The 22,211-nt window shown below is 53.5% G+C and overlaps 1 protein-coding gene across 2 annotated transcripts in view; it reads left to right on the forward strand.

Moving 5' to 3' along the window:
* Positions 1-909: 909 nt before the first annotated feature.
* PLEKHO2 (pleckstrin homology domain containing, family O member 2) overlaps positions 910-22,211 on the forward strand; it is a 25,248-nt gene continuing 3,946 nt past the window's right edge. The window contains exons 1-5 of one of the 2 annotated variants that reach the window (XM_011968053.1): positions 910-989; positions 7,450-7,599; positions 13,712-13,828; positions 18,629-18,733; positions 20,202-20,300. In XM_011968053.1, the coding sequence (XP_011823443.1) occupies positions 978-989; positions 7,450-7,599; positions 13,712-13,828; positions 18,629-18,733; positions 20,202-20,300 (483 nt within the window). In that variant the 5' untranslated portion in view covers positions 910-977. The remainder of the gene's footprint in view (positions 990-7,449; positions 7,600-13,711; positions 13,829-18,628; positions 18,734-20,201; positions 20,301-22,211) is intronic. The other variant, XM_011968059.1, reaches the window with a different exon arrangement.

Here is a 22,211-nt window from a genome sequence, read left to right on the forward strand (position 1 = left end):
ACCCAGGCCCAGGCATGAGGGAGAAGTGTACCTGCATCTCCTTCCCCCTTGTCCTGGGAGCCCCAGGCTGCCCTTTTCCATACAGGGCTGAAAGTGGCCTGGGAGCCTGAGGGCTGGCAGAAGGCCGTGAAAGGAGAGCTTGGTCGCTGGCACAGCCGCTGCTAAGGCAGCCTGAGCCGAAGGTGGTCACCGCTGATCTCACATGCACTTAATTTTCCCTTCCTTGGCATGGGACAGGATTGACCAGGAGAGCTAAGAGGGAGTATGTGTCTGTGGTGGGGAGCGGTGCTGCAGGCTGCGATGCAGCCAGTTACTTTCTCTCTCTGGGCCTCAGTTTCTCCAATGTAAAATGAGGGCTCATGGTATAACTAAAATCATTACTCTCTGCTGGTCCCCACACTTCCACTCTCCAGCAAGGCTGTCAGGGCTGCAAGATCACCGCGGGATCGGGGGGATGATCGACCCTCAGATACGGGAAGGATTGAGCGATGCCCAAGGAGGGCAGGAAAACACTACGCTTGGAGACCCCTGAGAGCCAGGGGCGGGCCGCCCCGTAAAGGGACCCCGGAGTCCCTATTCTCAGCTCCAGCTCTTCCTGTAACACCACCCTCCGGACAGAGACCCAAGCTACAGGCCCGGCCCCGTTCAGAGGTTCCAGAGAGAAGACCAGGCCATCGCCCACAGCCTGGCGTCTGGGAGGAAAAAGGAGGAGCCTCTGTGTGCCCACATCTCTGGCCGCCCAGGGCAGCTCGGCTCGGTCTCGCAACCCCAGCCCACTGGTTCAGGAGACCTCAAGGGCTCCACCGCTAGCGCCCCCAGCGCTCACTCTTTGCGCCGCCCTCTAGCCTGGACCTCCCAAAGTACTGGGATTATAGGCATGAGCCATTGCGTCCAGCCTATATTGCGTGGACGCGGTGGCAGAGTCCGCGCGGCGCCGGGAGCGAGCGGCTGAGCGGTGGGATCTCGGCGGACTCGCCATGGAGGAGGAGGTGAGGGCGGGGCCCGGCAGGGCCTTGGGCTGGGGTCCTCGAGCCCCTCACGGGGATTAGCGGTCCTGGGCTCAGGCCCTCGTTCCTGCCCGCCCCACTCCCGCCAGTCTCACCTCAGGAAGAGCCTGGGCAAATGGGACAGGGGCGGGGAGCGGGATCCATATCGGGGACTTCGCAGTCTGCGTCCTCCTTCATTCTCTTTGACTTTCTCACCAGTTGTAGGGCGTCGTGGTTGTTACTGTTCCCATTGGATTGACCAGGAGACTGAGACTCCAGCGAGTTTGATGACTTGCTGAAAGTGGCCTGGGTGACTGGGCTCGAACCCTGATTACCGTTGACTCCCTGTACCGGCCAGGTCGGATCCTGACTGTGTGTGTGTGTGTGTGTGTGTGTGTGTGTGTGTGTGTGTGTGTGTTGGGGGATTCCTGTCTCAAGGATGTGACCATGCCTTGGTGACAGGAGGACTGGAGAAGTTGCTTTTTTCTCCCTTGTATAAGTCTGTATCTCCTTTTCCCCCACTCTCTTCCCGCCCCACATCCATCTGAGCAGCTGTAGGGAAGGAATCGGGAGTCAGGCCCACCTAGGGTCTGATGTTGGTCCCTGCCTTCCCCACCCGAGGGCTGGACCAGCTGTGTCCCTGGAGCCTCTTTCTAACCACTCAGAACACTCTTGGCCTGGCATCGGGTCTTGCCCCTGCCTCTGCCCTTTACTTGCAAACTCATTTCTCCCAGCAGCCCCATTATCCGAGGGTGCAGCACGCAGCAAGCACTTAATATGTGCCTGTGGAATGATTAAGTTAAAAGGAGGGGCCTGTTGGGTCTAGAGGAAGGTGAATTTGTTTCTTATCCCCTGAGGGGGTCCCAGCTTCAGGCCCTCCCAGCCCAAGGGAAGGGGCATATCTTTGCCTCCTTGGATGGGAAGGAAAGATGAAGCTCTCTGCCTTGGGGGAACCCTGGCCAGCTGGGAAGCACAGAGTGGACCAGGCTGCCCATGTCCCTTCAGTGCCCACTTCCCACTTTGCCGGGGCCATGGATAGGAGCAGCTAGTGGTCCTCCATCAGGGCTCCCTCTAGGCCAGGCCCTGCCTTACTGTGGGGTGGTAGATAAGTCACTTCCCCTCTGGGCCTTCATTTCCTCTTCTACAAAATATAGTGCCTGTCCTCCTCCTACTCCTGGCCTGATAGTGGCCCCTTCTCTCAGTAGGTGAAGGTAGGGGGCAAAGTCAGGCCTCTGTGATTTGCTGCGGTTTCTTTCGTGCTGTTGGGTGGGGCTGCTATCTGCCCTCCCCAGGCCCCTGTTGCAAGGACTGGGCTCTCTGGCCAGGGCCCCTCCCCTGCTCCCAGAGGATGTGGGTCAGGATTACTCCATCTCTTGATCTGCTCTGGCCCCTAATTAAGGGAAGTTCTCCGAACACCTCCTGGGCCCAGCTCAGCTCTGTACTCCCCTTGGTCCTGAATCTCTCACATTGCCACTTTCTTTTCTTTTTTTATCTTTTTTTTTTTTTTTTGAGATGGAGTTTCGCTCTTCTTGCCCAGACTGGAGTGCAATGGCGAGATATTGGCTCACTGCAACTTCCACCTCCGTGGTTCAAGTGATTCTCCTGCCTCAGCCTCCCGAGTAGGTGGGATTACAGTCATGCACCACCACGCCTGGCTAATTTTGTATTTTTAGTCGACATGAGGTTTCTCCATGTTGGTCAGGCTGGTCTCGAACTTCTGACCTCAGGTGATACACCTGCCTTGGCCTCCCAAAGTGCTGGGGTTACAGGCATGAGCCATTGCGTCCAGCCTATATTGCCACTTTCTGACTCCCAGATGCTCAAAGCTATCTAAATATCTGGGCCGTCTAAGGTCTTGTCCACTTTACCCAAGCCCCTGCAAGCCTCACCCCCATAGCAGGGGCTTCCTGTCCCTACTCCCCTTTGGCATCCCTAACTCTGCTTTCCTCCCACTTCTCCCAGTAGTTTCCGCTTGTTGCACTAGGCCTCAGTGCCCATCTTTGTTTCTCTAAAACACCTCTTAGGTCATAGCCACATGCTCTGCCCCATGATCCCAGGCCATCTTCATCATCTCACTTTCACATGGCTACTTTCAGCCCTCCTGCTAGCTTTCAGCTTCCTCCCTGTGCCCAGCCACCCTGGGCTAAGGTCCCTCAGTCTCAGTGACCTCCTCTATGCAATGGGCTGGTAGCTCTTGTCAGGCTGAGGCTTGGGGAGGAGGTGCTGGTCTGGGCACTGGACATCTGCCCACCTGTATGCTCCTGGCCTCGGTTCCTCATTTGTAAAAGGAAAAGGGTGGGTGATTGAGCAGTGTGATGATGTATATGCAAAAGCTGGGAAAACTGCGAGTATCAGTGGGGGTATTATTGCTGCCATTGGAGTAAGGGTAGAAATCATGGACCTAGGCTTTCTCTTCTCTGCTCTGGGGCTCTGTCCTCTGCCAGCAGTCATGCCTTTCCCTGGCTTCTAGGCTGTCCACTTGCACTCACCATCTAGAGACAAGCAGGGCAGTGTCCTGTCCCAGTACTGTTTCTGTCCCACGGAGTAATCTCTTGCCCTTTCTGGGCTGTACTTTCTCTTTCTATAGAAAAGGGGTTGAGAGGGCAGGGGCTTTGATAACCTTTCGTGCCTTGCCTTCTCTGGACCAAGGCGTGTGTCTTTTCCCCTCCTCAGAGCCCTCCCCAAACCCTACCTTCTGCAGCGGTCTCCCAAATGAACCCCAAACCCTTACCTCATCAGAGAGCTAGGAACGTCCCTCTGGGTAAGTGCTATGTCTCTGCCAATAGGCTGGAGCCTCTCAAGCAGGAGATTACCCGCTCCCCACCAGACAGGGGACTTATCTTATGCGGGGTCTCTGTTACCCACCTCAGACTGGAAGTTGCCCTGGGGCAGAGCCTGTGCTTCCTCTCTCTGAATGCCCCGGCAAGGGACTGTGACACGATGGTTTCTTAGTAGAGTTGGGTCAGAACATCGCTGGGTTTAGTCAAAGAGCAAAGGTTGTCATAAACTTCCTGGGATGTGAGGTGCCAATCAGGTTTCTTCTAGTCTCTGTCTCTCATAACCGGTGTTATGGTTCCATCTGTCCCCTTCTGTGTACAGAGTTGAGGTGACCTGGCTTTGTTTTTTTTTTTTTTTTTTTTAATGAGTGATCCAAAGGAGGCAGGCTGGTGCCTAGGGGTGCCTAGGAGCTGCTCACGGTGGGCAGGAAAGGGCCTGGGTGAGGAGGGATGGGAGGGGAGAGGGCAAAACAGGAAGAACAGTGGTCAGCTGCTCAGTGAGGAGAGGAGGCCGAGAAACTGGGCTGAGCAGGACAAAACCTCCCCTGTGAGCCCTGCCAAGGGGAGGGGCCCTTTATTAAAACTTACTGGGGCATAGCCAGGCCCCCTGGAGGGAGGGGTTCTGAGGAGCAGGGAAGGGGGCTGGGTGGAGGCAAGTAGGACTCTGGCCTCCAGCCAGGCCTCCCCTGGGTGGCTGTTTCTGTGGCTGGGCTGTGGGTCATACCATCTGCAGCCCGTCAGTTGTCCCCTCCTCCATCCCAAAGTGCTGTTTCGCCTAGTCCTGCCCTGGTCCCATTCATCCTTTAAGGACCTGGACTTGCTTCTGTAGGTAATCCTGTCACGGTATTCTCTGGGCTACACCAGCCCAGAAGTGACAGTGATCTAGGCACAGGTTCCAGCTGTGGCCCTAGGGAGCTTCCAGAGGGTAGAAAGTTTTCAGGAGAGGTCATGAGTGGAGAGAGTTTAGAAAGGGGTGTGAGATCCTATAGGGTGGTGGGTGGGTCCCCTGAAAGCAAGAGGCTTGGAGCTCAGAGATGGGTGACTGGGCAACAGCTTCACACTCCACAGACCTCACTGCCTTGTTTAAGAGAAACCAAGAGTCTGCCCATCATGTGGAAGGCCTGGGAGGGGCTGGTGGTGCTGTGCTTGCTGTTGCTGTTGCAGTCAGAGGGTTGTCAGTGTGAAATGTGGGGGTGGGGTTTCCCATTTCCCTGTTCTTCCCTTCTAGCCCTGGGCCTGTGACAGCCTGTAGGGCTTGCTGAAGGTGTTAGGGCCCTGGAGGTATCAGTGGTGATGTGGGGAATGGGGGTGGAGTGCATGATAGAATGGGAGAGCCTTCTCCTTGTCAAAGGGTGCTGAAATCCTTCTTCTCCTGGACAGGGTGGAAGCCAGCGTCCTGCTTCCTTGGTCTTATATCCGGGAAGACTTTTTTTTTTTTTTTTTTTTTTGAGACAGGGTCTTATCCTGTTACCCATACAGGAGTCCAGTGGTGCAATCTCGGCTCACGACAACCTGTGTCTTCCAGGCTCAAGCGATTCTCCTGCCTCAGCCTCCTGAGTAGCTGGGATTACAGGCGTGCGCCATCACCACCCGGCTATTTTTTGTATTTTTAGTAGGGATGGGGTTTCAGTCAGGCTGATCTCAAACTCCTGACCTCAAATGATCTTCCCATCTCGACCCAAAGTGCTGGGATTACAAGCATGAGCCACCATACCTGGTCCCGGGAAGACCATTTGGACCACCTCACTTCCCCATTTCTCTTGCCATCTGCAAGTTAGGGAGACCCCAAGGGGGGACCCCACATTCCTGGAGCTCCTGGAGATCTGAGACCAGCAGTTATAGACCAGAAAGGGCTTGTCCTGACTTGGGAACTGGGCCCAGGGAGAGGGTCCCTGAGTGCCAGAGGGGATGGCAGTGACAATGGTTAACAATAACAACAGCTGCCATTTACTAGGTTTAGGGCATCCTGGGAACTGCTCTATATGCTTTGCCTTTATTCAGCAACAGACGTTTATTGAGCACTTACTATGTGCCAGTCACTGTCTAGGTAATGAGGGTACAGGAGTGAACAAAACAAAAATCCTGCCCTCATGGAGTTGGATTCCTTACAACTTCTGCTGTTAGTAGCTGCATTTCACGGATGAAGAAACTGAGGCTCAGAGAGGTTAAGTGGTTTGCCTCAGTCTGCATGACTGCAGCTTCTAAGCCCAGATTCCCCACTACTAGAATGTGCAATTCAAAAGGGGGCGGGGGCCCACAGTGAGAACAAGGCTGGGGCTCCCCTGCCATGACAGAGACCAGGGAAGCCAGGTCTGCCCAGCTCCTGACAGTGCACCACGCTTACATCTGTTTGGGCTTGTTCTTCCAAAGGCAGCTGTGGCCACAGGATATCCCTGGGGAGAGGCACACCTCTTTTAACTGGGGCCCCTTTTTTGAATTTTATGTAAATGATAATGTAGTCAAAATTAGTCAGTGCTAATTTCCTTCTAGCAGGCTCTAGATTCTGACACATTCTTGATCCCCTCTCCTTCACCCCCCGCTTCACACTCAAGACTCTGGATACCTATCAGTGAAGCAAAGTGGTTAGCAAAGGGGGTGTATTTTTATTTTCATTTCACAGGTACCTCTTGAGCACCCATTATGTGTAAAAGAACAGGGCTAGGTGCTGGGGACCTAGAAGTGGATCTGACCCCAACCTCATCTGGTAGGCATGTACCTGGCACCCAGCCACCCAAGCAGGCAATTGGTGAGGCACAAGATGTCACTGGCTCCAAGGCTCCAGAGTGTCTACCCAAGTCCAGGAGAAGGGCTTGAATTTAACTCCTGTGCCAGCCTGTGGTCAAAGACAGAGTACTTGGAACCCTCACTAGATGTGGTGGCCACCCTAAGGTCCTTGCCTGGAGTGGGCAGGAGGGGAGAGGAGCCTCCTGCTTTGGGTGGGAAGCGGGAGGGACTGCAGAGTGGGTTCTCTAGAAGCATAGCGGTAGAGAGGCAGATTTCCACTCAGCCTGCCTGTCCTTCCAATCTTTGTTCTGGGTGGCCTTCCTGGGCCACCCCACCCTGAACTGGGTCCCCCCACTGTCCTCTCACTGCCCCTTGTGTATTTCCGGTATAGCATTTCACACAGGTTAATGGGTATGCCTGGGTATTTATTTGTTCAACTCCTATTTTCCCGCACTGTGAGCTCTGAGGACAGAGACTGCCTTACTTTTATTCTCCTATGATGTTGTAAGCACTCAGTACCTATGTTGACTGAATGAACACATGAAGGCAGAATGGTGGAGTGGGAAAAACATGGGGTCAGAGAGACCTGCTTAGAATTCTGGCTCTGTCCTCTAGCCGTGGTTTGCACCTCTGTTGAGTCGTCTCTCCATTCTGAGCTTTAGTTTGCTATGACGTGTGGATAATGAGGCTACCATCTTGGAGGGGAGTTGTAAGAGTTAAATGACACTATGTGTATCAAATGTTATACAGTGGCTCAGAGTAAAGTGGCTGCTGCTATTATTGCTGTTATTAGCTCTGATCCTGGGTTAGGAATATCTGTCTTGGGGGTTGCGGGAAAGCTCACATAGGATGATGTCATTAGGTACTTAGCATAGGGATACATCCCTTGTGTGACCTGTGAACCTGTGACCTGTGACCCCATGGTAGCTGCCCTCATGGTATGTCCTGGTGCTATGTTACAGGGTGTGAAGGAAGCGGGTGAGAAGCCTCGAGGAGCACAGACGGTGGACAAGGCTGGCTGGATCAAGAAGAGCAGTGGGGGCCTCCTGGGTTTCTGGAAAGACCGATATCTGCTCCTCTGCCAGGCCCAGCTGCTGGTCTATGAGAATGAGGTGAGGACCTGCTTGGCCCCGAGGCTGGGGGTTCTGGGACAGGCGCAAAGTGAGGGCAATCAAGTTAGTAGGAGGACCCTGGGTTTGGGGCCAGGAGACCTGCTCCACTTTTGCCATGCTGTGCAACCTTGAGCAAGTACCTAATCCTCTCTGGGTCTCTGTATATGGGGACAATACATCCGGGGGCAATTCTAGGGTTTCTAGATGAGATGAGACTTCTTTTTTTTTTTTTTCAGAGATGGAGTCTTGCTCTGTCACCAGGCTGGAGTGCAGTGGTGGGATCTTGGTTCACCGCAACCTCTGCCTCCTGGTTCAAGTGATTCCCCTGTCTCAGCCTCCCGAGTAGCTGGGACTACAGGCGTGCACGCCACCATGCCCAGCTATTTTTTTTTTTTGAGACAGGGTCTCGCTCTGTAGCCCAGGCTAGAGTGCAGTGGCGCGATCTCGGCTCACTGCAACCTCCGTCTCCTGGGTCCTGGTTCAAGCAAGTCTCCTGCCTCAGCCTCCGGAGTAACTGGGATTATAGGCGCGCACCACCATGCTCAGCTAATTTTTTGTATTTTAGTAGAGATGGGGTTTCACCATGTTGGCCAGGAGGATCTCAATCTCCTGACCTCGTGATCCACCCACCTCGGCCTCCCAAAGTGTTGGGATTACAGGTGTGAGCCACCACGCCTGGCCCTCTTATTTTATTATTATTATTATTTTTTGAGATGGAGTTTCGCTCTTGTTGCCCAGGCTGGAGTGCAATGGCACTGTCTCAGCTCACTGCTGCTGCTGCCTCCCAGGTTCAAGCAATTCTCCTGCCTCAGCCTCCCAAGTAGCTGGGATCAATGCGTCAGCCACCACACCCGGCTAATTTTGTATTTTTAGTAGAGACAGGGTTTCACCCTGTTGGCCAGGCTGGTCTGGAGCTCCTGACCTCAGGTGATCCGCCTGCCTCTGCCTCCCAAAATGCTGGGATTACAGGCGTGAGGCACCGTGCCCGGCCAAGAGTTCTTTGAACTGTATGTGCATCTAGTGTGCAAGTCTTTTCCTGTCCCTGATCAAGGTTCCGTATGAGTGAATGTTGTAGAAAACTGAAGCCTGCTCCATTCAGCAGTAGTAGTAGAAATAATAATTAGCAGGCTGGGCGTGGTGGCTTACACCTATAATCTCAGCACTTTGGGAGGCCGAGGCAGGCGGATCACCTGAGGTCGTGAGTTCGAGACCAGCCTGACCAACATGGAGAAACCCCATCTCTACTAAAAATACAAAATTAGCTGGGTGTGGTGGCACATGTCCGTAATGCCAGCTACTCAGGAGGCTGGGGCAGGAGAATCACTTGAACCTGGGAGGTGGAGGTTGCAGTGAGCTGAGATCATGCCATTGCACTCCAGCCTGGGCAACAAGAGCAAAACTCCATCTCAAAAAAACAAAAAAGAAATAATAAGTAGCACTTATACTTGTTTGGAGATACGTTCTTACATATCTCCCTGTGACAAATCTCAGTAGTCCCATGAGAGTGGTCATCATATTATATTTTACAGAAGAGGATACTGAGGCTCAGGGTGACAAGATGACTGTTCAGCATCTCCCAGTGAATGGAGGAGTTAGGTCTAGAAGCAAATCCAGCATGCTTTCTACCAAGAGACACCAGCGAGTAAACCCCAGAACTTATTTTTGCAAGAAAATCTCTAAAATATGTTAAATGTTCTCTGCTTTCTTCAAGAGAAGATGCTGGCCTAAATAAAATCTTTCCCTGGAGGCTCAGTGTCATCACCTGTCAGACCCACCTGCGGAGTGGGTTCTCAAGATGCATAGGGGTAGAGAGGCACATTGCCTCTCTGTTTTGAACTGGCAGGAGGCTGTACTTCTCAGCTTTTCTTTCTCCTTTAACATCAAGTTGCTGGTTTCAAATTCTGCTGTCCTTGTGCCTCTAATAGCCCTCACTTCTTCCCACTTCAGATGCTTGTTCCCCTTCTGATTTCAGCAGGCTTGGGATTTGGACAACCAAGGATGCAAAGCTTGCGTGTTAAATAAGAGTCAGTTAAGATGTAGGTGAAGACTGGAGGAAGAAAAGTGGTTTTTCCTTGTAGATGCTGTTTGTGTGCTGTGGTTGAGGCTATCGGAGAGCCCATCCACTGAAAACAGGGTAGCACAATATGCCTTTGACAGATGAAATACCTGGGGAGGAATTGGCCTGGGGGCAGAAGAAGGGGGAGCCTGCCTCTTCCTCATTGGCCTCTCCCAGCCTGCCTCAGGCTATCTTGGCAAATTCACAATTGTCCCAGGACAAGAAAGGTTAGGCAACCCGGAGAAGCACCTTGTCTGACCTGCCTGAGTTGCTGGCTCATGGAGTTAGGGTGTCAGAGAAGAGGTGGGAAGAGGGCAAGGGAATGAGGGTGCGTAGACAGCACCCCCAGATGTTCTCTACTGCTGCTCCCACCAAAATAGGATGTGCCACAGTTGGGAATGAGGCAGCAGGGGGATATTTTTACCAATAAAGGGGGTTGTCACAGCTTCTTCCAGTGCCAGCTGCCATGAGAGTTAAGTGACAGGCTTTCAGCTGTCAGCCTGTCAGGTACTGTCACTTGTCCTAAACTGCCTCTCCACATCTGGCCACAGCTGGGAAGCAGGAAGGATTTCACATCTCCCAAACATGAAAAATCTAAATCATGCTTTTTTTCCTTTTTTGAAAAAGATTGCTATTAAAAATGTAAATGCAATTTCAAGAACTTAGCACTCGGGGGTGGGGGAGCTTGGCCTGGGAGTAGGAATTGAGAAATGCTTATTAGCTCAATTCCTCTTTCTGATGTAAGGAACTAGGCGAACAAACGAATGCGAATGGCTCTTGGCTGTTTCTTTGCTGTCAGAGAGGCTGACATTCCAAAGATGCTTCCCTCACCCATTGCCTGCTGGTTTATCCGTTTTTCTGAGCTGCAGAAGAGCTGGGATGATTCAGCGTCTTGGGTGGGGTGGAGAGGAGACCCAGGACAGGCAGTTGTTGGGAGCTCAGTGGTGGAGGTGGATGGACTTTTTGTTCTCAGGCAAAGGAGGGTGTATTCGGGCCAGTGGTGATACAGTTAGTGGAGGCCTGTGGACACAGGGCAAGTAGGCTGCTCTCTCTCAAGCAAGGATTCTTCCCTGGGCAGTTTCCCTGCTCCAGATTCCTGGGGAGGAGGAGACTTCCTGAGTTCTCAATCTGAACCAGACACTCAGAAAACTGGTCCTTTATATGTTCTGCTTGGGGGCTGCTTCTTGTAGGGTGCAGTTGGGGGAACAGAAGGATGTGCAGATAGATAGAGAATGGGGTAGAGAAAGATGGCCAAGCGGGGAGTCAGAACTGTGTCTTCCCATGGCAGGACTCTGCTCCTAGCACCTCGTAGGGTGTCTGCACCTTGCAGGTGCTTTGTAGATGTTTGCATCCCCCCAGCAGTAAGTGATGGGATGGAGAGCACTCAAGTTCAGGGGTTCATGATTGGGGGCAGGGGAGCTTCTCAGAGCAGGAGGATTTTTCTGGTCCATGTGTTTAGTTGAGGAATCTGGAAGGTATTGGAGGCTAGAGATTGGAAAGGGATGTATGGATGGAAGCAAAAAAGAAAAGATACTTGATTGAACCAGGTTGGGAGAGATAAGGCCACCTTGGCCATCTCTTCCCCTTTCTCCTAGGGGCTGACGAGAGAGTCGATTAGTGGTTATCCACATTAGATGTACAGTCATCTGCTTTAAAAAATCCTGAGGTCTGGGCCTTGCCCCCCAAGAGATCCTGGTATAATTGGTCTGGGATGTCGCCTGGGCATTGGGGTTTTTAAAAGCTCCCAGGTGCCACCAAGACTGAGAACCTCTGATGTAAAGCAGTGGTTCTTTTTCTTTGAGACGGAGTTGCACTCTGTCACCCAAGCTGGAGTGCAGTGGTGCTATCTTGGCTCACTGCAGCCTCGGCCTCCTGGGTTCAAGCGATTCTCCTGCCTCAGCCTCCTGAGTAGCTGGGACCACAGGCGCACACCACCATGCCCAGCTAATTTTTGTATTTTTAGTAGAGACAGGGTTTCATTATGTTGGCCAGGCTAGTAGCAGTGGTTCTTAACTGTTCGCATCCAGGCCAGGGGTGGTGGCTCAAGCTTGTAATCCCAACTCTTTGGGATGCTGAGGCAGGTGGGTCACTTGAGGTCAAGAGTTCGAGACCAGCCTGGCCAACATGGTGAAACCCTATCTCTATAAAAATTAGCCGGGTGTGGGGGTGGGCACCTGTAATCCCAGCTACTTGGGGGACTGAGGCCAGAGAATCGCTTGAACCCAGGAGGCAGAGGTTGCGGTGAGCTGATATCATGCCACTGCACTGCAGCCTGAGCGACACAGCGAGACTCTGTTTCAAAAAAGCAAAAAACAAACAAACAAACAAAATTTGCATCCATCAAAATCCCTGAAGGCTAGTTAGAACACAGATTGCCAGGCCCACTCCCCTAGGTTTATGATTGAGTGGGGGTGAGGCCTGGGAGTTTGCATTTCCTTTTGTTTTTTGAGACAGAGTTTTGCTCTGTTGCCCAGGCTGGAGTGCAGTGGCACAATCTCGGCTTACTGCAAGCTCCACCTCCCGGGTTCACGCCATTCTCCTGCCTCAGCCTCCTGAGTAGCTGGGACCACAGGCGCACACCACCATGCCCAGCTAATTTTTGTATTTTTAGTAGAGACGGGGTTTCTTTATGTTGGTCAGGCTGGTTTTGCGCTCTCCTGACCTCGTGATCCGCCCGCCTCGGCCTCCCAAAGTGCTGGGATTACAGGTGTGAGCCACCGCGCCTGGCCAGGAGTTTGCATTTCTAACAAGCTCTCAGGTGGTGCTGATGCTACTGGCCCAGGTCCCACCCTTGGAGGACCCCTCGTGCAGAGCAACCTATTGCCTGTGACTGGCAGGAGTGTGCTGTGCTGGAAAGGGCCCTGGCCTGGGAGTCAGAGGCTGTGGTTTGAGTTGGGGCCCTGCCCCTTGTATTTGGGTCTGTGTGCCTAGGGCAAATCCCTTCACCTCCAGGCCTCATTCTTTCCTTCTCTAAAATGAGGCAGATACGGGGCTGTAGGCTTTCAGGGTTATCGTGAGGTTCAGAGACTCAGGGATGCAGAAGTGCTCATGAGTGTCAGGTTCCTTCTGTTAAACATCAGCAAGAGTTTCCTTAACTTTTTGGCCAGTCCCAGGGTGGTGTACCCTCCCCCGCCAAAGGATCTGCTTCTGCTTCCCTAGACTCTCCTGGATGAGAGTGCCACACCCAGGAAATTGTTCCAGTTGGTTCTTCCCTGGAAGAGGACCAGTTGACCACCATTGAGGGAAGAGCTTTTTCCAGGCAGCTTGCTGGACAGGCACCTGATGGGTGGAGCCTGTAGAGAACACACTGAAATATCAGGGGTGGTGGGCAGGAAGACAGCCTGGCTAGTGTCCAGAGATGGCTGGGAAGAGGCTGGACACTGTCCTGGCCACTGGCCCTTCTAATGATGAGGCCTCCAAGTGGTGGGGTGGGGATGGGATGCGCTTGAAGGAGCCCTTGCCTCTTGCTTGTATGTAGCCTGCAGCCTTGGACGAGGTGCTGCTCTCCCAAGCCAAGGCTCAGCAGGGTATGATGCTGAGTGAGAAACACAATTCAGGATGGCTGTGCTGAAGGCAGGGCATGTAGCCCCAAATGTGCCTTGTTCACACTTCCCTCTGGCTCTTCCTGGAAAGTCTTTGTTGTCCCTCGTCCCCATCCCACTCCCTGCCTGCCATTTTGTGGCATTCTGCATTCTTCCTCTGGCTGTCTCTTCCAGAGATCTCTGCTTGGCCTCTGGGCATGACTGGACCCCAGACAGCCTTTTCTTAGCCTCTCTAGCTTCCCCTGTTTCCTCCTTTGGCCTTAGGCACATACCCGCCTCTGGGCTATGTGCCCGTCTCCCATCTGGATGGGGAGCCTCATGGGCATCCCTCCAGCCAGCGTGCACTTGCCAGGGTGTGGACACCACATCTTGGTGACTGATTGGCAGCCTGAGGTCCTCGCTCTGACCAAGTGATGTCCTCACTGAGTGGGATCAGGGTCTGGGGCGTGAGTGGTTGAGGGTGGTGGTGGGTCTGACTGTCACCAGCTCATGTCCCTTCTGTCTCCCTCCCCAGGATGATCAGAAGTGTGTGGAGACCGTGGAGCTGGGCAGCTATGAGAAGTGCCAGGACCTTCGTGCCCTCCTCAAGCGGAAACACCGCTTTATCCTGCTGCGATCCCCAGGGAACAAGGTAGGAAGAAGCCTGCTGCTGCCCCATTTCCCTCTAGGCCAGAGTCGCCTTGGGAGGCCTAAGCAGGTTTAGCAGGCCTGGCCCCTTTAAAAAGCCTGTTTTCTGTTGCATGTGGCTGAGGCTCAGCCCTAGCAGCCACCATAGGTCAGACCTTTACTCATTTTGTCTCGGAGTCTTCCAAGCCCCTAGTTGATAAGAGATGCACTTAGGGCTCTGTTGAAAGAGCTCTGCTCTCGTCTTCCCCTTGCAGGCCCAGGCCCTCCATCCCAGGCTGTAGTTGGAAAGTAGTGTTTGGGAGGTGGGGCACTTGGCTTTACCCTAGACCCTGGGGGAGGCCCAGGGCTGAGGCAGGAGAGCTGTGGATGAGGCCTCCACCCCCTGCCAGGCCTCAACACCTTGATGTGGCCTGGGGCAGAGCGGGAGGGTGCGGCCTCCCTTCATCCCAGGCCTTTCTGGGTGGGCCCATCCTGGACTCAGGACTGGGAGGCCTGCAGCCCTCCAGCTTTCCTCCCCTTGCACTTTCCTTTTGTGGCTGTAGCTGGGAAAGGTCCCTGGTTTGAGAGAGTCTTTCCTTGGGACATGCTGTGTGTGCAGATGAAGTTTGCTGTTTGCACCACATTTCTCTGGCAGGGAGTCTGGTGGGTGTTGACACCCACCAGATGTCAGGAGCGAGTTCAGATTTGAGACTGGCGTGCACAGCACCTCTCGCCAGCTTGCACCCATCTGCGGCTGGGCCATTCCTTGCCTTGTCCTCTGCATGTCATGTGGAGCCTTGCAGAATAGGGCTGAGTCACAGAGGTTGGGGGTTGGGGAGCAAGTCTGGTCTGGGCCTGCTGGAGGCCATTCTCCCCCAGCTTTAGGGAATGGGAGCCCAGTCCTCTGCAGACCCTGAATACCAAGATGCTTTACTCATTGACCCTTTGTCCTACTCTGCAGGGGGTGGGGGCACAGAAGCAACCAAGATAGCAGTGGAGGGGGCTGTGGAGCTGTGATACTGGGAGCTGGAAGTGTGTCCAAGGGTAGGGGCTGGTGTAATTATAGTGTTCTGAGGGCTTATGGGACTGGGCCCAGATTTCACTTGACCATCTGCTGCTTAGGGCTCTTTGAGGACAAAAGGAGTCACATTTTAATCTTTTCAAGCCCTGGAGCCCCTACCCTGTCCTGGAGACCCACTTCCTTCCTGAGTGGGCGCTGTACATGTGGATGTGTGTTTGAGAGAGATGAGATGCAAACTATGTTCTGTGTGAAGATCTGCCACCGGTGTGTCTGGCCCTTGTGCGTGTACCTTTTTTAAATGCAGTTGAGTGCTCACCTGGCCGTGTGTCTGTCTGGGTGTGTGTCTTAGTGTGCTATGTGGATGTGGGGTGGAGGGAGAGCTAGCCTCTCTGGCCTCTGCCTGTGCTGTTCTGTGGGCCATCTCTTTTCCCCAGCTCCGAGAATCAGCTGGTAGTAGACTAGGTGGGCTGGGCTCAGCTCAGGGTGGGACATCACCTTCAGAGAAGCCTGTTTGTGCAGCTGTGTTCTCAGCTGCTTCAGCCAACACCCTCCTTCCCAGCCCCCAACCCTGTAAGAATTTAGGCTGGCTCTGAGAACAGGACAATCACCTGGGAGATGGGGCTGTGGAGCAAGCCGTGGGTGCTGCGGATGAAACAGTGCATCCTGGTTCCAGCTCAAGGGCCCCTGACCCTCCCCACCCCAGGAGCTCACACAGATTGGGGCTCTCCAGAGGTCAGTTGGTGGACCTGGCCCAGGGCACCGCATTCCCACATCCTTTCACCCTCCTTTCTCAGCGGCCTGGGTGTTCCCCATCCTCAGTGAGGCCTCCAGCCGGCCAGGAGGTCACATGACCCTGGCTGTCTGGTCCTGAGGCCGCCTTTTTTCCCCTCTAATCAAATAAACAAAGACTCCAATGTCTTACATGCCCCTCTCCCCCTGCTTCTCCAGCCCCACACCCCGGCCCATGAGGTCACAGGCAGACGCTGCCAGGAAGCAGGGTGGCCACTGCTGGGCCTTGCTGCCCTGCTGGTCTCAGCCAGCTTGGCCCTTTCCTCTTTCCTGCCTCCTCTCTTCCCCTCCCACTTTTTTCCTCTCTGCCATTTTGTCCTTCCTCTTTTCCCAGGCCTTGTGGGCCTAGTCTGTGGCCAGTCCTGTTAGCATCTAAGCTCCTAGAAGTGCCTGTGTCCTGGGGCTTCTTGGAAGTTCTCAGGGCAGGGACCTGTACAGCCTGTGGCCCTTCAGCATGACTTTGGGGGAGAGGCACAGCTTCTTGATATTCTTATTTTTTGAGACAGGATCTCACTCGTCACCCAGGCTGGAGTGTAGTGGCCTTTTCTCAGCTTGCTGCAACCTCTGCCTCGTAGGCTCGGGTGATCCTCCCACCTCAGCTTCTGAGTAGCTGGGACTACAGGCACATACCATCATGCCTGGCTAATTTTCATATTTTTGGTAGAGATGGGGTCTCGCTATGTTGCCCAGGCTGGTAACTTCTTGGTATTCTAATTGTCTCTATTCTGGTCATCCTTGTGGAATGCCTGGCTCGTTCAGCCAGATACAGGGTTCCTTAGGAGGGTAGAGCTGGGTCCTGTTTAACCTTGTCTTCCTTCTCCTGTGGGAACCTTTTGGCTTGCACAATAGGTCTTCCCTGAGGCCATTTCTGCTTCTCACAAGGGAGCAGAAGAGAGCTGAGGCAGTCTGCTTCAGGTGGGCTGGGCCAGTGGGGAAGGAGCTGCAGTTTGGGCTGGGTCCAGTGGTTCTGTTCTTGTCCCCTTGAGGTCCAGAGTAGTGAAGCAAGTAGAACTTGGTAATCGGACTTCTAGGCCTGCTCTTCTCTGGCCTCCTCTTGTTCCGTTGGCTCCTGAGTTCAATTGTAGATTTTTCAAGCTCCCTGGATGCTAAATCCTGCACCATGCAGGGGTCACAGCCTGTGAATAGGAGCAGCAGCTGGGTAGAAGGGCTGGCCCCAGACTTCCTTTCTAACAGGTCCCATCACAGAGTTGGGTAGCCTTTGCGACCCTGGATGCAGTGTGGTCCCTCCCTGAGCCCCCAGCAGCCCTGATGGCTGAGCTGAGGCAGTTGCCAAGGTGCCCTGGGGTTTCTGACTTAACTGAAGATCTGCTTCCAGGATCGAATTTACCCTGGTCATGCAAATGAGCATTTGGCTGTGCCTGGTGTGGTGGGGGTGGGACCCAGGGCCCTGTATGAGGGGGAGGCAGTGACAGCCAGGAGGAAATTATATAATGAGGATGCTGAGGGGGCCAGGCCGACCTCGGTGTTACATAACTGGAGAGTGGAGGGAGGGGAGGTACTATCTAACACCAGGGCGGAGGATGGGCAAGCTGGCGACTGCCAACAAAGGACTAGGGCATCTTGCGGTCAGAGAGTAGGCAGTGGTCCAAAAATGGTGAGGGAAGGAAACTTGGGCCAGTTCATTAATTTGTTGGCTCATTCATTCAAGAACTATTTACTGAGCACCTACTATGTTTAATTTCCTCAGCATTGCTTGGTAGTAGGCAGTGTTATCCCATCTTATAGATGAGGAAACTGCAACTGTTTTGTCCAGAGGGAAGGCAGTGGTGCTAATTCCTATTACTGAGTATTCACTGCCCAGCTCCAGATTTAGTACTTTAGATATATCTTTTTTCCCCCAATTAAAAAAAAAACATCTGTGGTCAAAAAAAATATACCATCTTTACCAGTTTGAAATTTCACAATTCAGTGGCATTAAATACATTCATGATGTTGTACAACCATCACCACCATCTATGGCATAACTCTCCACTGCGTAAAACTAAAACTCTGTGCTCATTAAATAATAATGCCCCATTGCCCTTCTCCCCAGCCCCTGGCAACCACCACTCTCTTTTCTGTCTCTATGATTTTGATAACTTTAGGTACCTCATATAGGTGGAATCGGGCAGTTTTTGTCTTCTTGTGTCCAGCTTATTTCACTTAGCACAATGTTTTCAAGGTTCATCCCTGTTGTAGCATGTGTCAGATTTTTCTTCCTTTTTAAGGCTGGCTGATAATCCATTGTACATATGGACTTTGTACATATGTACACTTTGCTTATCCATTCGTCTGTCAGTGGACACTGAGGTTGCTTCCACCTTTTGGCTGTTGCGAACAATGCTATGAGCATGGGTGTACAAATTGGATACATCATTTAAAAAATGATCTCCATGGCTCCATGAGGCAGGTCCTGGTGGTATTCTCTTTCACAGGTGAAGAAACTGAGGCCTGAGGTCAGACACCTGTAAGTGGTGGACTGTCTCACTCAGAGGCCCTACTGCCATATCCACTGCATGGGGCAGCCCCTCAGTTTCCATGGCCTCACTCCTTCCTCTCACTTCCTGTCTGGCCATTGGGCCTGGCAGGGTCAGGGTTCTCTGAGCCACCCTCTGATTCTAACAGGAGCTCATAGCTCCTACCTGAATTGGGAAAGGACTCAGGGGTGGTGTGGGGTGGGTTTGAATGTAGACTGGGGCTATTCCTACTTTACAGAGTAAACGGAAGCCCGGAGCCCAGGCAGCTGGCCTGGGGGAGTCCCATGGAGCTGGACCAGATCCTGGCTGTTTCCACAAGGCCAGGCTGATTCGAATTCAGACCGAGCTGCATGCTGGTGGGCAGTAGGGAGGGCTTCTCTGTGAGATCTTTCCCTTTCCTTGCCCAAAGTCCCAGTGTCATACTTACTGTGGGGTCATTTTGGTTTGACTTCGGGATCTAGGTTAGGAAGCCTCCTTAACATGCCAAATGTGAGCTTTGTTAAACATCTGCCATCTACTCCATCCATCTTGCCCGCAGGTCAGCGACATCAAATTCCAGGCACCCACCGGGGAGGAGAAGGAATCCTGGATCAAAGCCCTCAATGAAGGGATTAACCGAGGCAAAAACAAGGCTTTCGATGAGGTGCGATGCAGTCTGTGGACAGCTCTGTGTCTCCTTTCCCACTGCGTGTGATCTAGGAGAGGACCCTGCCCCTCCTCACCACAGACCACCCCTTGATTATGTCACTGCTATAGGGCACTGTTGTTACCTTCTGTAGTCCTCACTACAGCCCCTCATAGTAGGTGGTGCTGTCCTTGTTTTACAGATGAAATGGAGGCTTAAGGAAATTAAGTAACTTGTCTTAAAGTGGAAAGCAGATAAGTGGTGGGCTGGAACTGGACTGGTGGCAGCATGCATCCTTTCTAAGCCTGGCCTCAGCTGGAAGCAGCAGGTGGGCCCAGGCCAGACAGCGCTGCAGAGTGACCCGAAAGCTCCCTTTTCAGTTTGCTCATGAGGTCCAGGGCAGGCTGGCTCTCAGCTCTGGGCCTCCCTCTCTGTCTGCAATGACCATTCAGCCCTGCAGACCTCTGCCCCCTGTGCTGTACTGGGGACTGTGGCAGCAGTAGCCACAATCTGGCTTGGAGCAGGCAGAGCATCCCATGGGGCCAGGATCTCCTAGGGAGATTTGTCTTTGACATCGTGAATCTTTGGTTATTTGGGCTAAAATGGACCTGGGGGCCCCCTACAGTGATGCCTTGGATTATGTTAAGGAGCATATCTTTCCAAGCAAGTCCCCTCTTAATACCCAGGTCCCCCGACTCCCAGCCCGTAAATCCTATGTCGTATCCTGTGTTACATGTCATGCTCAGCCCTTCACTACCTGGGAGAAAACTGTCCCCATTCCATGGGAGAGAGATGATGGGACATATCATAGATATTGGCGGAGGCCATAGGAGCCATGGGCTGGGCCTCAACCCACAGTCCGCTCCTCCACGGAGGGACAGAAACAGCTGGAGTCACACGTGGGCCTGAGCCCCCCTCCCCATCATAGGGCCAGGCTGCTCCAGGGTTCTGAGTCTGGACCTCCCATGTGACTCTTACTCTGGGGCTTCCCAGCCAATCCTGACCCCTTCTGTTACCCTCAGAGAGAAGATGCTGCCCTCCAGGCTTCCAGGCTCAAGGGGCAGAGGCCCTGCTCTCTCCTGGGCTCTCCCCAGGGGTCCTGGGAGAGTGGCAGAGGCCAGGGCAGACCTTTTCCAGAAACCAGGTACCAGGGGAGCACGGGCTGCTTTCTACCTTCTCTCCTACCTAAGCCCCAAAGCCACCTCAGGGCTGCTTATATATTTGTGATATACTCAGGGGCAAGGACCGATGGCTCATATTTGGGCAGGAAGACTGAGGAAAACGGCAGCTGCAGAGAGGGAGAGCCTCAGACTTTGCAAGAGACCCCAGGGGCATTGCAGAGTCAGAGAAGCAGAGGCCAGGGTAGGGAGATGCCCAGAGAGACAGCGGTGGGGCACTGACCCTGCCTCTAAGCCAGGTCCAGCCTGGGTACTTCCCGTACTCCCCAAGGCTTGGCAGGGGCTGATCTGGTTCCCCCTCCCTCCAGGTAAAGGTGGACAAGAGCTGTGCCCTGGAGCATGTGACGCGGGACCGGGTGCGAGGGGGCCAGCGGCGCCGGCCGCCAACGAGAGTCCACCTGAAGGAGGTAGGGCCTTGCCCAGTGTGGATCGGGGGATTAGTTGAGCCTAGGACCTCAGCTCCTCTGGGAGGCAGCCAGGCTTGGGGCCACATTTTTCCTGAGGACACCTGGAGCTGGGGCTTCCTGAGTAGACAGGAAGTGATGGGGCACCTGTGTTATATGTGTTTAGGGTGTGGACGTCCCTGAGCTTGTGGCCTTTTCCATTTGTTCAATCCATACACAAATGTTGAATCTGTCCTTAACCAGAGTTAGTGCCAGAGGGAAACTGAAGCCCTTGAAGCCAGTCCCTGCCCCTCAGAGCTCAGCTTCCAGCTGAAAAATAGGCCTGTTCCACAGACTGCTCCAAGCAGAGCTGTGTCTGATTTTTGTGTGGAGGAAGGCTCTAGGAGGTCAGGGCAGGAGAGACCACAAGGAGCCACTGGCATTTTAGCTGACCCTTGAAGGATGAGAGGGGTTCATTTGGTGGACTTGATGTCAGGGGATTCTCTGTGGAGGGAGTGCTGTGAGCTGAGGCACAGCGGGAGGGTTTGAGGTACGCAGAGCAGCTCCATTTGCCTGGGAGATTGGTCTGAGAAGGGGGTTATAGGGAGGAAATTGTGGAGGTCTTGGATGAAGAAGCTGGGGACAGGAAGGGAGGGTACGTTCCAGAGATCAGTTTGAGGCTCTGGGTAGGATGGGTTGGGTTGAGAGAGAGAAAGGCAGGGGCCAGGAAGTAGATGGGAGAGGCGACTTTCCAGGCCCCTGGAGGGGATGAAGAGGGAGGGGTTGATGGGAGGACATTAGGAAGCAAGAGCCACCTGACCTTGTGATTGAATCCAGGGATTGGACCACGGGAAGGTTGTCTGAGGTTCCCCAAGCCTGGAGACTGGGAGTATGGAGGCCCTGGGCACAGGGAATTTGGAGAGGGTATGGCCAAGGGGGAGGGGGGAAGGGAGGAGCCTCTTTTAGACCAGTGGAGCTAATGCTGCAGGGGAGGATTTTGGAGGCCAGGAAAGAACCTTAGCAAGTGCTACATTTAGGGATTGGAGGGAGGTCAGCCAGCAGGGAGCCAAGAAAGAGGAAGCCAGAGACAAGTGGCACATCTGGAGAGAGATGGGCACAAGGCCTGGTGGGCATCAGCTAGGTTGGCAGCCGCAAGTCACAAGGGCAGGACCAAGGACAAGAAAGGCGGTGCCATTTACAACATATTTTCTTTTTCTTTTTTTTTGAGATTGAGTCTCGCTCTGTCGCTCAGGCTGGAGTGCAGTGGTGCAATCTCAGCTCACTGCAACCTCCACCTTCCAGGTTCAAGAATTTCTCTGCCTCAGCCTCCCGAGTAGCTGGGATTACAGGCGCCCTCCACCACACCCGGCTGAGTTTTGTATTTTTAGTAGAGACGAGGTTTCACCATCTTGGCCAGGCTGGTCTTGAACTCCTGACCTCGTGTTCTGCCTGCCTCGGCCTCCCAAAGTGCTGGGATTACAGGCGTGAGCCCCTGTGCCCAGCCTTGCAGCATATTTTCTAAAAGGAGTCAATTTAAGGCTGTCCTGGGGTGCTGGGCTGGGTTTGCCAGAGGGAGGGACCCAAGGTCATGGGAGGTTTGTTTTTGAGTTGCAGCAGCCTGTGCCTGTCTGTCAGCTAAGGGATAGGATCCTGCAGAGGGAGCACTGAGGTGGCCACAGAGAAAAGGAATGCCTGAGGGGGGCCGGGGACGGGTGTGGGGAGGGCTAGCCTTGGAGGGAGGGGCCCTCTGCACAGAAGAGTTCAGGGAGGCAGCTGTGTGTATGTGTGTGTGTGTATGTGTGTGTGTGTATGTGTGTGTGTGTATGTGTGTGTGTATGTATGTGGGTATGTGTGTGTATGTGTATGTATGTGTGTGTGTGTGTGTGTATGTGTGTGTGTGTATGTGTGGGTATGTATGTGTGTGTGTGTGTGTGT

This window comes from Mandrillus leucophaeus, unplaced genomic scaffold (genome assembly GCF_000951045.1).
Source record: "Mandrillus leucophaeus isolate KB7577 unplaced genomic scaffold, Mleu.le_1.0 Scaffold12, whole genome shotgun sequence".
NCBI classification, from domain to species: Eukaryota; Metazoa; Chordata; class Mammalia; order Primates; family Cercopithecidae; genus Mandrillus; species Mandrillus leucophaeus.